The 18480-nt window shown below is 36.5% G+C and overlaps 1 protein-coding gene across 1 annotated transcript in view; it reads left to right on the top strand.

Moving 5' to 3' along the window:
- The first annotated feature begins 1074 nt into the window (after positions 1-1074).
- Positions 1075-18480, top strand: part of LOC144434260 (vasoactive intestinal polypeptide receptor-like) — a 49076-nt gene continuing 31670 nt past the window's right edge. Inside the window, exon 1 of the mRNA XM_078122714.1 lies at positions 1075-1186. Within this exon, the coding sequence (XP_077978840.1) occupies positions 1127-1186 (60 nt within the window). The 5' untranslated portion in view covers positions 1075-1126. The remainder of the gene's footprint in view (positions 1187-18480) is intronic.

Below are 18480 nucleotides of genomic sequence, written 5' to 3'. Positions count from 1 at the left end.
ACTTCAAAGTATCAAAGTTGTTATATAATACGCTACACGTCAGAAATATCAACACGGCCTAAATACCTACAAACTAACAATACGCCCTTCTTATTGGCAGGCTTTGGATACTCACTGCACACTTGATACGATTGGACGGCTCGTTATTAACCATATCTCTGTCTCTCTATCCATTTCAGCCAGAATTCAAAGTTTCAGCAATCAAGCAGGCCAAACTACCTGATAAAGCAGAAGCCCGCTGGTGTGAATGTTGTGGACAATTTTGCTATCCACCTTGCTAGTGCAGTGGAATCCCCCAGTCTACGTAGTTGTGGGCGGTACTCAATCTGTATAGCATCATCGTTAATGTGACGGACATATAGCTGTTTTATCACCACTACACTTTACTCCGTTAAGTATCCACTCGATGGTGAGGACAGTGTCGGTGGTAACCACGAAGTGCATGGAGGCTACAGGTATTGACAATTAGGTGATAAAGTAAGCAATTTAGTGCGTGCCGTCGCATATTCTTATTGCGTTCAACCATCAAGCAACTGTGGATGCCCACGTACGTACCTGTTGGCCCGACCAGTTCCAATTTCTTCTAGGTAATCAGAAACTGTATGTGAGGTACTTTAGTGACTATTATCGCATGTCACGTTAGACGCGGGTTTACCTGGCAGTATATTGTGCGAGGAAAGACATAGCTTGTCGCTCAACACTACGGTGGACAACACATGTTGAAATTATTCTAAAATACTACAGTTTGAAATAATTGAACGTAGCAGCCACCGTTACATTTTGGGACACAGTATAGTACAGGACATCCTAGTTTGTCGATACTGCTACCTGTGTAACACGTTGCGCCACGCACTCCGTCTGTATACACGTCTATTCTCAACTACTATATTCGTCCAGCAGCACTCATAGTCGAGTCACGAGCAGCTGTATTCAAGCCAGTTCGTCGATTGTGTGGCGTTATCTACGTGTCGCAGTTTGCTTCCAGCTCCTAAATCAACGACTGCGTATCTCGGAAACCCCAACTACAGAGTGGATTGTATTAATAGCAACTGTGTTAGAGCTTTTGCGGTAGCACTTCACAAACGTACACGAAAATTCACCTGAATTGACTCACCGTCGGCAGATCATGTATGGAACCATGTCTCAACTAATCGCATACATACTGTTTCTGTTACCCGTAGTACAGGTATGTAACACAAGTTTATTTCATTTATTTCCGTCATAATATTGTATTGCATATTGTTTTAATTCTTATACAATAGCTATCAGGGTTCATGGGCCTTCACAAGTACAAATTGCGTGTGTATTTCGACAGCTGGAACGCATGCCAGGATCAGTACGTTGTGGCAGGTAGTTGGCAAACTAAAAATAACGCCGTTATTTGTCACCAAACACCGCTGTATGTATTGATTGTCACTATTGTGTGGTAACCTGTCAATTTACGATCTGCACCTTCATATTTTTCCCCCGTCAACATAGCAGTCATACTACGGCCTAACGCAATCCTGGTCATTTTAAGGTAATCGAAAACACTCCAATTCGGTGTGCAAACAATATGAAGGTTCATCTATTTGGTCTAGAAAAATGAAAAATTTGGCATCGCTTTCTAAACTTCAACTGAAAACGTAGGTAGGAGGACATAGGGATATAATAGTGCTAAGCAATAGCTATACAAAAAAAACAACAACATCAGAAATTAAATACGTTGACGTATCAATTCCACACACTTTTCAGACAATTAAGATGGGCATTGACTTTGACTTTGACTTTGAAGAGTTATTAATTAAAGTGGCCACATGGATGAGGATTGGGTATTTATTTTGCATTTTTAATTTTATAAAATACTTTTATCATGGCTTCCTACTTGAAAAAAATAATGTGAAACAATATAGACCAGGTCTGTTTATAACTCAATAAATAGCAAAAAAAATATGTACGTACAATAACAAACATTTTACAGTGTTTTGCTGTTTATTGTACAAGCAAGGGCGCGGCTTGGTATATGTTGTTTCAGATTGATTTTTTTCTCAAGTAGGAAGCCACTGATATGATAAAATTAAAAACCCAAAGTGAACCCACAATCTTCATCCATATGGCCACTTTAATATGTTATGCGATAAATCGAAAAATGGGCACACTAGGTGTGCGTGGACTGTTGAAAGTATTCACAAATATTGATATCATTATTAGAATGCAATGTAATGCCATGGTGCTTTATATCTCAATTGAACGGTTGATAGTTGAATACTTTTACGAACAATTAACAAGACTTAATTACTAATTGCCTAAATGGTTCACCCCATCTAAGACAGAATGAGTGAAACTGTCCTGATCAACAAATGCAACCCGATGTTTAGAATTACTATTCTTTAACAAGGATCAAGGCAAGATATAAGGAGAACACCGCCTAACTCAACATAAGATAGCGAGTGTCTTGATATAACTTGGTCATTAGATGTTTGCTATCAATATCTTTACATTTATGGCTTACATACCATGTAGACGACGGTATCATACTCATAACATAGACAGTGGAGTTCCTCTTTCACAGCCGTCTAACACGGTTGATTAACAAGGATGAAAAGTTTTGACAAGTTTATTTGTTATACAGCAAGACAAGTCAGCGGAATGATAACAGATACAATGTATAAAGGACTGTCAACTTTTGTCTTTTTGTATGCCTGGAGGCAAATAACATTTACTTTACTTCGTCATGATCAACAGCCACCCAAGAATTAGACTGTAAGGGAGAAGTCAAATAAGAGAACATGTCATTGATTAGACACACATATCTGTATATATTGGGAGGAGATTATTTTGCTCATCTTGTATCAGTATGGCAATCTTGTGATTTTGATGTAATGTTAGCTATATATATATATATATATATATATATATATATATATATATATATATATATATATATATATATATATATATATATATATATATATATATATATATATATTATGTTAATTTATGTTTCATCTGTTAACAGCTGTAATGTATTGAGACTATAATTGAATGTTTTACGCTCCGTGTGATGTTTACAAAGTAATCTTTAATTACGCGGTATACTGACATGGACGGACATCTGCTTACAATTGTCATATCTAAAACACAATGAAACACAATACACTATTATTATTAACATAATATTGTGTCTGTAGGGCTTAACTAAGTCGTTGTTAGACCCGATGTGTTAATATACACTGAATACCGATATCTTATATTTATACTTCACTGTGATCACACACATACAAAAAAGTAATACACTTAGCTACTCTGAAATTTATTCTGTATTTTATGATGAACCCATTAGTAATGATGATATATCGAAAACGATTTCTGGGAATGTATGTTTCCCCACCCCTTTTTACGAAAGAATCGGGTGTGGATGTGCCACAGTAATTAGTCTGTAAGTAATGATCCACGAGTTAAATTTCCTATCAACACTATATGTTGTTTTGTCTTTAACATAAAACTATATATTGTGCTCTAAACTAGCTTTAACTGGAATTATCAGCAGATTATATAGGCTCTGTGAAATTATACGCATAAGGAACATGAGTAATAAAACGTATGAATGAGCCGTGCTTATACTCGTAACACAGTGAATGGCAGTACGTGATCATGAAATCACCTTGTTCCTTCGGTGATCTTGCCCACAGGGGCGTGTAATATTGCATAGATTGTTGTTTTCCAGGTCTACAGACTAAATATAACAACCTTTTAAAATATATTCCTACCTGTACAGGGAAAGAGATAAAGATATTTATAGTATACGTAGTACTATAGAGATCGATACATCTGTAGCAGCAAGATTCGTATGATATTTTCCTAAGAAAACGGAAATCTAAGCAATACTACACGCCCCTGTGATCTGGCCTCGTCTGAGGACTCATTTGGGCTTTTCGGTCTTACATTTGGCCGTGCCTATTTACAATTTGGATCCGTTTGCTTCTTCTGCATTGTTTTTCGAGAGATACTCTTAAACGAGCAACACATGTTTACAACGTTATACATGCAAGGACGGTAAAAGGAACATGTTCACGAGAAAATGATCAATGCTGCCTGCGTACAGAATACACAAGGTCGGCATTGCAAAACATGGTGAAATTCAACGGTGTCTCGACGGCAGTTTCGATGATTTACGATTGAATGTTGTAGAGGTACTTGATGAAAACTAGGCAATGAATAGATGTATTCCTTGCAGCACTAGTAATAATATTAAACTCGTAAAACACCCCTACAAGTAGTTTATACTTTACGAAGGCAATGAAAGCGATGGTAACGTTTTGCGTATTAAAGTAAGGATTTACTCTCGTATGACGTCACGACAATCGTGATTAAAATTTCAACCTGCAATAAATTATATATATTAGTAAAATTATAAGTATGTATGCATGTATGTATGTATTTATTAATAATATAGCACGAATAGTATTTTCAATTTCTGAAAACTATAGTATAGTATAGTATAGTATAGTATAGTATAGTATAGTATAGTATAGTATAGTATAGTATAGTATAGTATAGTATAGTGTGTGTAGTGTAGTATAGTATTGTGTAGTGTAGTATAGTGTAGTGTAGTGTAGTGTAGTGTAGTGTAGTGTAGTGTAGTGTAGAGTAGTAGAGTGTAATGTAATGTAGTGTAGTGTAGTGTAGTGTAGTGCAGTATAGTATAGTATAGTATAGTATAGTATAGTATAGTATAGTATAGTATAGTATAGTATAGTATTATGTATAGTATAATATAGTATAGTATAGTATAGTATAGTATAGTATAGTATAGTATAGTATAGTATAGTATAGTATAGCATAGTATAGTATAGTGTAGTATAGTATAGTATAGTATAGTATAGTATAGTATAGTATAGTATAGTATAGTATAGTATAGTATAGTATAGTATAGTATAGTATAGTATAGTATAGTATAGTATATAGCTTGAAAGTTGGCAGTTTTCTTTAAATAATTGCCAGTGCTTCTTAAGATGCAGTATTTCATAACAAGAACGGGTAGTAACACATAAAGTAACAACCGTGCATACTTTTATAGTGACCCGGGGAATAACAGGGTTGAATCATTCGCCTCAGTTCAACTAGCCTTTTAGACATTGTTAATGTTTGACTGATAACTTCAAAAGCCCGGTACCTCTATGAATCATGCGTAGTGTTATTAGCAGGTTTTTTTATCAGTAACTTTATTTTTGAAACTATCGACTTATTACTGATGATTTCAATTATACTGTACTTGGATTGGTAGTATTGTCTTTACTGTGTCACAGGTCTACCAATTCGTTAGTATGGATATAGTAAATGCTCTGTTATTCTAAAGAAGAAAGGGTTAGGTGTTAGATGTTTTGGGCTTACGAAAGTTATGTGTTTTCCTAAAATTTCAACACAAGAGGTCTAAAAGTGTTATCTTGTGTTTTCAAATCTTACCCTGACTACCAGTTAGTTAGTTTCGGCACTGCTACACGAAGGACAATAGAACATTCATGTAACATACCGTGGTATCTGTCTTGTCAACAAATAAAGCTGCAGTGGCATCCAGCTTTTTAGACTAGCAACAGTCCCGTGGGAGTTAGTTTTTTTTGTCTCGTAATCTTCAAATGTTCTGGATTCGTTAATCATTTCAAATTTTGTGAAGGGGCGTATAATCAACTCTTTTTTCCAAGTTACTAATAGTAGTCTCCCATATTCGTGTTCCCCGCCTACAGTTCGCAATGACTCACGCGTGATTAGGTCGCCATTTCACACCAAAGAACACGATAATCAAAATAAAGAGTGAAAAAGCGCAGAGACTTGAGCAATTTTACCAACTATAATAGTTTACTGACGCTGTTACGTTACTAGCTGACATTCAAGTTGGCAGACGGTGCAATTATCAGGACAAAGTTATTGATTGATGTCAACGACCGTGGTTCGCATAAAAAAAATTTAATTTCTACTAATAGCGCGGATTTATTGGAATCAGAGTTGAAACTTGTCTAGAAACTCAAACAATGTCAAATAAAATTAAATAGCGTTACATTGTGAAGCCTCAAGTACTTACAAGGGGAGGGGAGGCCGGTGGAATTGGGGGGTAGGTCACTTTTTTACAAATCGGTCCTCGAGGGAGAACCATATTTTAGAAAACAGAAATTAGGAAGGGTCACATTGTCATTTTTATCTAACTTTGCATTATTTTGTGGTTTAGGCATGATCCCACCGCTGCCACCGGTTCCAAATCATGCTGCTACCACATCCCACCACTACCAAGTAAAGTAATAGCATAACATGAAATGTATTGACTCGAAGTACACTGGCATGCAACTGTTAGTTGTGGTGGGTTGAGAGGAGCGGGTCTCAGACTGAGTAGTAAAAGGGGGAACAGCGTAGCAAGATATTGGGGATCATAAATGTGGTGGAGTGGAGATGTTGACCTCTGTTCTGAGGTTGTCTTTGGGAGTTTTGGCCTTCATCTCAGCCAGTTAGATCCGAACGCAGGCATTGACAAACACAAACTCACTGTGGTGGTCTTATAGTGGGAAACAACAAATGCCTTTAAAACTATCACTCACTACAGAAAAGTTACATGTCTCTAGTTACCTGTCTCTAGTTGGATTCGAACCCAGGACCTCCCGACTACTAATATTGAGCTCTAAACAACTACGCCACAGAGAGGCGGTGTTAAAAATGTGTTTTCATTGAAATATTTGAACGGGGGAGGGTCATTTTTTGCAGAAAGGAAAGTGAGGGAGGATCACTTTTTAGCACAATGGACTAGAGGGAAGGGTCATATTTCATACTACAGACTAGACTTATTTCCCCAGGCCTTCCCATCGTGTAATTACTTAAGGCTTCATTGGTAATATTTTCAAGACGTGTGTCTAGACGTAAGCTACTATGGAAACAATGTAATGATAATAGTAAAATCAATATTGTAGACAAAATGTTAGTGACTAATTATCGAGATTTATTTCGGTAGAACGGTTCAAGGTAACCTTAACTATGCAATCCTTTTATACATAACAGTATATAGGTTATGTTTTCCTTTTTAATTTAAATTCGTGTTTGCAGTTATGAGCAATAAGTTTCAGCATGATGCAAACAATGCTGACTACACAACTTACGTCTGATCGCCCCTTTCACAGTCTGTTATTTTACATTTGTAGCTTAGCAGTGTTGGAATGAGTTATTTTTAGAACGGGTGCTTAAGATGGCTATACGGACCGCTAACATTTTAAATGGAACAGTAAGCTATCTGTAAATGTAAACGTAAACACGGTATTATTGTCATTTTAATGAACTGAAACATTGCACGCAATTCAGTCCATTCGATGGCATTGTGCCGAGACTATTGAAATCTAGCTACCCGAAGACAGGTTTGTGCCTGAGTAGATGAAACTCAAGGCAGGACAAATTCTTTCCTTCATAATAGCAGATGTTTGCAAAGGAGAAATATGTCGTTTTGTTGACATAAATTGTGTCAAGAAGGTATGCATTCGCCGCTAAGTAGGAAAATCTAAGCCTAAATATGTACTGCTTGAAAGAGAAATAAATAAATCTATTGTGTAATTCTGAACTGAACATAAGTTAATTAGAAAGCTTACCCTACTCCAAACGTTTCTTAAACTTATAATATATATATGTAATATTTTACGTTTGTTGGACAAATAAAATTAAATTTCTGTTTTCAATTCAAAAATAATCAAACTGGTATCAATATTTTATAGTATGTACTGATTCTACAATTTCTTCAAAACGCCGAAATCCTGTAAATATATTAAATATTACGGATATTTTTTTTAAAGGATATTCATCTCTGTACTTCTAGACTTTTAGTAGTCTGGGACTGGTTATTGTCTTTGGGTACTTAATTTAGTCACACTCTCATAACAGTGATAGAGAGTGTTGAATCTGGACAATTCAAAATTAACAACAATAAAATGTTCATGGAATAAATTTTTACACATTTTTCTGGTATTGCTTACACTTATTTTGTTCCTATATTACATATGCTATTCCAAATTTAAAACAAAAATATCAACAACAAGTATGCGTTGACGTTGTCGCTGTGAAGATGCGGTACAACTGCCGATATCGAAACACTGACGAGTGGAACCTGTTACAAAACAGGGAAAGTAAACAAAATGAATAGGATTAAATAACACTTGGCTCAGCATGTTGGAACAGTATTACATACCATGGTTTGATAAGAACAGTTTATGGCCTCTTTACGTGTACACGAAATGCAAGGGGGACTCTGTCACAGTTACTGGAAATTCGTTTGTAAACCTGAACTAATAAGATGTAATACAATACAAGTCTCTGTTGTACTTCCAACATGCTGTGCAAAGTGTTATTAATCCAATTCTTATGTTTACTTCCCCTGTTTAGAACAGGTTCCGTTCGTCAGTGCTTCGATGTCGGCAGTTGTATCATCGTTATCTAGTCGTTTAATTTGCAGTCCGAGAAGCACGTACTGTGTGTTTTACCTTTACATTGTCGACGATATTACTACTCGTATTCAATTTCCTACCAGGTGTTACGTCGCAAGACGTCAATGTCCATTTTGAGACAAATGTTTCTTTGGATATTTCCCTGATCCAGTTCATTTCCTCTTCTAAATAGCGTTTCACTTCGTCATTATTAAAGTAACTTTGAATCACACAATTGAAATTAAAGGTCTTAATAAAACTCTGTGTACCCCAAGCAATAACACGTCAAATGTGTTTCGAGTCTCTTGATGTCAGGCACAAATACTGTTCTGAATTGTGCGTGGTACATGTATTTACCGTGACTTTGCTGTGTCTATGTTGACGAAATTAAATACAGAACAGTGCTTCTCTTTTTTTTAGTTTCGTTTCCGTCCAAAAGGAAAAAGCAGTCATTGAATTGAAGGTTAAATACCCTACCCCGTGTACCTGTTGGACATCAGCCTAACATTTTGTTTGTTTGTTTTCTGCTTTCCTCGTTTGTAATTTATCTCTTGACACTGTCAAATATCCTGTTAGGTGGTATTCATAGGCTAGAATCTAAAGGCACTAAATTACCGTGTAAGACTTTAGTATTATATGGTTTTGACAATAAGGGAGGTCACGACAACATTGCGAGGATTAAGACAACCTTTGTAGTGGCTATGTGGAGGCGCCAGTAGCACAGTAACATTTAGGTAAAAGTATAGTTGAGTTATTACACCTGTTTACGTATTCGACGACGGACAATCGTTTCGTTGCCATGCCAACTCCTGTGAATTCAAGACTGCATATTTACTTGGGATCCATGCTAATGCTTAAGTCAACACAATTCAGTGTACAGACAGGTTGGTCAGATTTGGCAGAACGTTACAAATTATGTTTTTTTCACCTTTGGGTAACCTGTTACTGTATTTTTCAGCTTTAAAACGTAGTTTCAGTCACTTCACAGAAATTTTGAGAAAAATATTACAGTACACTGCCTATTTACACATGAGACACTAGACTTCACGAGTGCAATGTGTCCACTAACATTCGTACGTCTTTCGCTTCGAGTACAGCTACTATAGTACTATGTCGATGGACGTGAAAATATTAACGTAGTCTACAGAATTTCAACAGGGCGCATACAGAGTATTGACTATGTGCATGGTATTTGACGCAAAATCTATAGTGCAAAATCGATAAAAGCATATGAAAGACTTCTCAGCAAAATGGAGTATAAAGTTTATATATCTGGCTAAGTAGCGATAGAAATATGCTAGTTACTGTTGGAAAGGAGCGATCGATAGGGTTTCATATTGCAAAAGAGAGACGGGAGTGCAGTAGAAATATCGATCATTTTTCCCGGCCATTAAGGATTTCTCGCTCAATTTTCAGGAGCTACAAATGGATGGATATTCGATTCAACCCTTTGTTTATACAAAATCAACAAACTAAGACTAAAAATAGCTTTAAAAATCAAAGGAACTTGTCAGTGTAAAGCGAAGATTAGTTGATTGTTCAAACATCTCATACATACATGGAATATAAATGGGGAAAATATGAATGCCTAGCTAGTAGTCACCGACTAGCTCTACTACAGTACAATATCCCCGCCTTTCCTGTTACAATTCAATGCAATGGGATATTAATATTAGATTTTCGTATCCACTAAATAAGGTTCTACATTTTGCAATAATACCATGGTATAATTCAAATTACTTTTTTCCGGCTAACTAAACATCTTTTTATTCACAAATTAGTATACGTGTCCCAACATACACCCCTTCCAAAAAACATCAAATGGGGCAAATTGTTCTATCCTTCTACTCTTCCTCAGCTCACCAGCGTGATCATGACTGTCCCACTGTACTGTAATATGTCAACTATAAATCAGGCACGGTATAACGGTATGTCTGTTAGCTTGAATATGGCTAGTCTCCACGTCTCAGTAGTCTACACCCATCCTAGCTTGTACAGCTATAGCAACCTTTCCCTATCCCTGTCGTCGTCATCATATCCGGCCACACATTTATTACCCATATTTCATAATCTGTCCACACGCCTGCCTATCTTGTAAAACCGAATTTGCCTGTTACTATAGTTCCAATGCAATATCTGTCGTTATCATTATATCCTGTGACTCGTACTATTATACAATACTGTGGGAATCGTGTAAAGCTGTGTGTCAGTACAGTAGAGACTATTTTCCATGTGTTGACAGTATTCCAGGAATCTGAAGTGTGAAAACTATCATGTATGAATTACAGCTTTCACCTAAATCAGCCATATGTCACTGTTTACTCACACAATAAATCACACAGTTATCATTCTACATCCTCCGATCCTTTACGTCAAGCAGTGTCATTTTATCGCCACGTTGATTCGGTTACATGAGTCACGTGATAAGGTTATAGAAGTCACCTTGACATTGGTGTATAGTCAAGGTCTTTCAGTTTGATTGAGTCGTAAATTAAAATCGTAATTTCTGGTAATAGCAAGGTTACAGAATCTTCGCAAGGTCAGTACAGAATTCAAGTAGCGCTTCTGATGGTACATTCCACGATGGGTATGACTTTCAAAAACCTGGTCCTCCCTCTTTCCCCAACAGGTTTCCCTGCTTTACTATTGATTTGTAGTGTCTTTTGCCTATTTTAATGGTGGGTACTTTTATCGGTAGAATGTTCTGAGGATACATGGGGCTCAAACATGTTTCACGTGCATCAACTAAACTGACCTGTAACCGAAATCCAATTATGGTAAACTAGTCTGTCTAAACAAAGAGTGCTTGCCTTCACCAGCTTAGATTTCAAATATTTGTTTACATTTATGTTGATGAGGGGATTGAGAGCTACAACTCGAACCCTGTCAATATTTGTACAGAAGAAAATACTGAAAAGGGAATTGTTGAAGGGTTTGAACTAATTTGAAGTCAGTCCAGTACACAACCAAAATGTCTTGGATTAATGATCTATGATATGACTTTTGCGTAAGGCGTTTTTTTTCCTGATTTATATTATGCAATCTTGTCTGGACATGTTTTCCCTCTAACACGAAGTGCTGTTGGCTCCATAGCCTTTAAATCATTCGTGTTAAGATACACGAAATGGCTCATGGTTTTCTTCTCAATAATTTTTATTTTTATAAATTGATTTTAATATCAGAAATATTACAAGAAAGAATATTGTTCTGTTACGAAGCACATATGTTTAGTTACTTCAGCAATGACTGACAATGTCGTAAATACTCATTCGACGTGTAAATTGGCAGGTACGTAACCAGGAATCCAGTCGGGAATTCACAAATACGCCGCAGGGGAATCCTACACAATAGCAACACTAACGAAGTCTAGCTGCTGAGATGCTTAGGTGCTCCGACACAATACACTGTGTCCACATGCTTTCCCCCCTTCACTCTGACATTTTGCGATCTGTTGAGATGCATAGAATTCCCCTTTTATCAGGAATTTCACTGTCGCCACTTTACAAACTCCTGCAGCATATCTTTGGACATGAGATGCCTTTATTAGGAAAAATGTTCAGTAGTAATAAGTGTTCTAGATGTTAAATGTCGAATGATACACTTGTTATATTATGTCAGATGTGACTTGTAAGTCGTATATTTGGTCGAAAGGAAATTAAATTTGAGGGTGCTTAAGAAAGTTACAATAAAATCAAGTAGCCGAGGGAAGTTTAAGTGATACGGTCAGCATAACCTAATAATTACTCGCAACAAGTCCGAAAGACTTTCCAAACTTAATGTGCCTTTTTTATGAAAGTGAAAGTAGTTATCTACTTCGTTGATATTGGTTAATGGTGTATGTAAGACAATGCTATTGACTTTTATCACAGTGTTAGCTATCCTCGTTTCTTAAGATATTGTCTATGTAAGTAGACGGCGTCTTTTGTTAACTGATGAATACCATCCACTAAAGGAGAAACCAGTTTAGATGGATGACATTCCGATCATCGGCAAACGAAGGTGAGTATTTAGTTGCTTATCAAATAAATCAGACAGGGACCGCCACAAAGTCTTTGATTTCATCGGCAGATATCTTGTTCAACTCTCATCGCCAAGTTAACCGTCGTCTCGGTAATTACACGCTAGACAGTAATGCATCTCACAGGGATATAGTTAATTGAAGGTATTATCTGCTAAGCACCATGGGCGTTTGCAAATTAGGGCATTAATTTTGCTTGTCGCCGAGAAGAAGCCCCAAAAAAGTTAAGTGTAATTTTGTAGCAGCGAGAGAGATCAAAATTAACATCTAGGAGTGAAGACCTTATCTATCTATCTATCCGAATATGTCAAAGAAGGAATAAATTCAGGAAAATTGAACCCCTTTGGCTAGCAGTAGCTTCGCGGGATTCGTATTAAACGTGAGAGGAATAACACTATACATAATTGTAACGATGTAGTCGTACAGATCAAATGTGTCTTTTATTGTAACACTTCTAACCTGCAAAAGCACTATACTAGCAAACTTCATTTTCATTTAATTGTTATGTTTCTTCCTTCCAATCCCCCACCCCACCCACTCTCACCGTCATGAGACAGGAATGAAATGGCTGAGAGTCGGTAGATTGTAACCCGTATCAGACAGACAGACAGACAGACAGACAGACAGACAGACAGACAGACAGACAGACAGACAGACAGACAGACAGAAAAATGGCCATACTATCGCTTTACATTTGTAACAGTATACAACTCTCGAGCAACACTCAAATAGAACATTTTACATGCACTCTCTAAACTATTGTCGCCTTAATTATCATTGTCAAACGACGGCAACAAGTCTCGCTTAATTAGCTAATTGAATTCCATTTGGACCACCAAATTGTCGCGTCATTGAATAACTATATCTATAACTTATGTCAAATTAAGCGCATTTTTGAGAAACGACTGTCATCTACTCTAGTTGTTTTCCATCCTAACGCGGTCAACATCCGCTCATTTATTTTGGGTTTTGCTCATTATATTTTCACTTAGCATATCTGCAAAAAAAATAATGTGTTTCATGAGACCTTATAGAATAAAAATTTGAAAGTGGATTTATGTGAGAAAATGTGATGTTGTCAACATTTACTTGGCACTGCCCGATTTAGACAAAAGAATTTTATTAAATGAGCAAACTCCAAAATAAATGAGCGGGTGTTCGTGACCGTTTCATTCCATCAAAGTGTCGGGTATTTATTAAGTAATGTGTGAAATGGTTTGCTTAGTTTTCAGCTAAAAAAAATATCTGGAATATATGGAATATAATTAAGTTAAAGATTAGTATATTTTATGTATCTTGGCGTTTTTTCCTACTCATTCACATTATAAGTAGGTTGAGATCGTAACCAAAGCGTGTTGTCGAGTCGTTGCTAGGCTGCCACTCATCCTACGGCGAACCATCTCAATAATTCATCACGTGACCAAATGTTACTAAACTTCTAGACACTCATACTCTGTAATTTTCAGATTGTTCTGTTCTGTCCTTGAAACGTTTTCCTTTCTCCGATGATTTTTTTTATCTGTGCTTTATATTTGGTTGTCGCAAGGTTTTCGATTCCTAGATCCTGAATGCATCATACGATGTGACCAAAACATAAGAGACGCCATGTTTAGCATCGGAAACGCCTTATTCGGCATCAGAAAGGCCACATTTGACAGACTTCGCGTGACGCCATCATGATGTTACATTGCTGACTGTCGATCTTGAGATTGACCTTCAAGTCTTACAAATGATTCTTTTCTTTCTGATCATTTACGCTATATGCTGAACAGCTGAATAAATATGAGCGAAAATCGTTCAGCTTACAATGGTGTTCCATTTTACAGTAGTATACCTTTGTTAGATTCAATCCGTGTAGAGATAAAAAAAATCATCACGTTGCGCAGAGAAATCTTTCTTGAGTTTTCTTTCTTTTTACGTCAACTTGAATGTTTTTATTCTTCGTATGGAAAAGACTCCGTAGAACACAAACTTCACACCCTATATGCAATTATAACCTTCTTTTCAATACATGATTACTTGTGTTTTTACATTTTTTTCTAAATGAATAGTTTGTCCTGATATAATATAAAATATTCACATATCTAGGTCCAATCCTGATTAAATTTTTGTTACCATTTGCATAACACAGACTCAGCATGTACACCTGGTAAATAAGATGTCTTTAAAAACTGATATTGTACTAATAGCAGTATATTGAGATAATGATGATGGCAGTTCAATCGTAATACCAGAACTGATGACTAGTTAGGGGTCAGGAGAAACCACGTGACAGCTGGTCCGTTTTCGTCTCAACCCACAATTACAGTAATCTACAACATGCTGTTTTATACATACTAGTAATATAACTGTATGGAGTGCCCCTTCACATCACACCTGGCAATACTACTAATAGCTAAATGGCACAATAGGGTGTTTCTGAGAGCATATCATTCTGGGTCGTTTGAGTACCGAGGAACAATCAAATATTTAGCATACAAATGAAGCTACCGATATAAATGTTTTAAAATATGATGCACATCAATGCCTATTGACACGTTTCATTCAATCAAATTGCCAACCCGTGTGTCGTTTTCCCATGACAAAGACCATTATTTTCTGTACCAGCTATCCCCAGTATTGCCAGAAAACACTCCAGAGTGATCAGATTCATTTAATGATGTAATTTACTATGACATAACAAACGTAACAAAGGGTAGCAAGATATGATAGGTGACACACACGAGATACACATAACACACTTTGGCAGACCATTCCATACATTCATAGGGACGCGTAATGTCGCCTGTATGGGTGGATACATTTATGTATAACATTACGAATATTAGTATTTCTGCTCCATCTTGTTTGTGTGGATGAATACAAAAAATACAATTACCAACTATGCATATTTGCACAGTTTGAACCAGGCAATAATGTCTGAACAAAATTAAGATTACTGTTTAGGACCATTTTAGCTGGGATTGACTTTTCGAACTTCTATGGTTGTCTGGATATTTTTGATTGAAGGTAAATGGCCAGTTATAGTTCAGATTTGACATAGTATTTCGCTGTCACAGTATGCCCCTCCCTTTCCCCTTTACTTGTATCAAGCTCAGACCACTAAGAGAATTTCTTTTAGTGGTCTGAGTATCAAGCGAGCATAGTATGTGGAGAATACGCTTAATATTCGTAGCAACATTATTCGACAATTCGTATCCGTCGCTGGTATAAATCCTCAATCCTGGCAACATTACGCGTCCCTGTGGTATTATCTAAGTGCAGATGCAACAGTCTGTTCGAAATACATCGAGGTATTGTACAACATACTCCTATAAGCATTTTCGACATAAGACTCCTTAGTCTAGTTCCTACACGGTATCGTTACGATTTACACTAGAGACCACGTTGTTGACATCCAGAATGAAGACGCCAGCACAAGATGACATGTTTGTTCGGTAATGTCTTTTAATGTCTCTTTTCGGTAGAATGTCCGTATGTGTAGTATTTATCGCGGCTCATTGAGTGATTTGATTGATGAGGTAATTGGCGTGATAGGACGCTGGATGAATATAGTCGCATTACTGCATGTTAAGTGCTATTGAGCTTCAATCCGTATGTACTCATAAGCTTATACATCCATTTTTCTTTTGCAAAACATCAATTATGCTTTTAATCCAGCTGTTCCATTTGTAATATGTAACTTTGCTGTTTTCCGTCAATGTTTACAATCAGACTTTAATCAAATTGTTTCACAATATCTTTGCTACAAAATTATCCCCCTATTAATTTTTTTCATTCATTACTGCAGACATAAATATTGAAATACCAGGGGTGTATTAAAACTTCATCGCCTCTCACCATCAATATAAATCTGACATTCGTGTACTATCTGCCTAGTAAATTAATGTACATTTCAACCAAACCCATAATGGTTCAACTATGTATACCGCAAATCAAAAATCCATATAAATACCCAGACACTGTTTAAGCGATTGGCAAATTTCGATTTTTTTTAAACAATTCAGTTTGTTACTTGTTGCGACATAAAGTATCCTTCTCGAAGCTTTGAAATTCAATTAAAACTTATCTGGGGTGTATAGGCTGGAAATATAGATTTCACCACAACAAAATTTCATTTCGTATTATCTCTATATACAGATGTGTCTGTGTACTACTGTTTCTACTTTCAAAATATGTTAAGCTATGATATGGATTCTGCAGTGTACATGTGCTATCGAGTCTAGACTTGAGTTAGCAGATCATACGTTTGATTCTACCTTCAAATCTTTAGAAAACACACGTTGTTTATTTGTATCATACACAGAGATATGATATGCATTAACTCATTCGAAAAAGGGTCATTTTTGTATCTAATTAGTGGAATAATATCATCAAATATGGGCCTTGTTATACGGTAGAAGGGCCTGGACCAAGACAGAACACGTAAGCTGCACTAGCTTTTATCATGGACCCCATGAAATACTTAATTACATTTGAAATTAATGTTATTGTTGGGTGTGATATTGAAAACTAATCGCCGTTTGATTGGCAATTCGTAAAGGCCTTGGTCGTATCACGAAGCGGACTGATAAATAACATTACCTTATTTGGGCAAAGTGGACCAGGGCGTGAAGTGGATAATGATTGCCCGGTAGAGCCCACTATTTCTCCATAGCCATACATAGGGACGTGATTATTAAATGTATATAACAGACTGGTACATATGATATGGGGAAGCAACGTAAATCGTATACATTGAATCCTCCACTCTTTGATAAAATCTGAGTTCCTATTTACCTTTCTATTTATAGATTTGTGTTGACTCAGGTAAATACTTGCACAGAAAGCAAACTACCAGGTAACTAAAGATATTGACACAAGCTAACAGTATCGTTGTATTGTATTACACGAGTTGGCGATAGTGGTGCCTTGATGGTGTGGATATAATCACCTTGTAATCAAGATTGTGCAAAACAGTGAGGATAAATGTGTCACCGCTTGAGAAAATCTTGCTCTCAGAGCTAGACGCCCTCCTACTGTAAGTGGAATTGCTTCAAGTCCATAATACAGATTTGTTATCAATTATTTCAACATGTTACAATAATAGTTTGCCCGCGTCTGTGTTAGCTAGCTGGTGGCTGACTTGCCATCGTTGTATGACGCTAGTAAGTATATTGAAACGACAATGACACCAACCTCTTCTCCACAACGACGTTTGACATAAAGCATGCGAATAACCACATTACATCTTTACAAAACTGCCATGTCCAACCAAAGACCAAGAGAAACCAATGTGTAATACTATATGTTTACTTTTGGACACGTTTGTCTGCAATATATCCATCCTGCCCATTACGAGTAACGAGATTGTTAGTCCCAAACGTTTGCCATTGATGGGTCACTTACACTTTCAAAGATAGGTTTTAATAGTATTTATTTTTAGAACAAAATCTCACAGTGTAAACAGATGAGACGCATTGCTATGCTTAGTTCCATACAATTTCGACAAGTAGAGCAATAAAGACAAAATGTGATTTCCAGAAACTGCCAATGTACACGAAGTAGATTATAAACTCAGTCATATCTCTCCAATGCCTTGGTAAAGATGTCAGAACCAGTAACCAGTAACTATTCTGATTAGATAGTAGCAGTTTTGCTATCATTTTCTCGAATTGCTATTACATTTTACAGTCCCTCTAGAAGTCACAAAACAGTAACACAGTTGCAATAAAACCATACGATAAATACTTTGGTTTATTACTTGATGATTCGTTGTAGTTTATCTGGGTTATAAAAAGCGGCGGAAAGATGTCGGGTTCAATAAAAAAAGACGTTCAATTTACATTTCTCAATTCTGAAATGGCCCTTTGAAAAGCGACAATGTGGAATAATATAGACTACAAGGAGATACAATAAAGTTGATTGTCCTCTTTATTGGGATGAATTCGATGCTATGAAAAGCGTGCTTAGTAACGCTGATGATATCCGGCGAAAATAAGAATATATTCAACGATGCGTGGATGAGATTGGGTACGCTGGTTTCGAGTTATTGGA

Source organism: Glandiceps talaboti, chromosome 4 (genome assembly GCF_964340395.1).
Source record: "Glandiceps talaboti chromosome 4, keGlaTala1.1, whole genome shotgun sequence".
In the NCBI taxonomy this organism is placed as follows: Eukaryota; Metazoa; Hemichordata; class Enteropneusta; family Spengelidae; genus Glandiceps; species Glandiceps talaboti.
The sequence above is the reverse complement of the archived record's forward strand: the minus strand, read 5'-3'. Positions and strand labels throughout refer to the sequence as shown.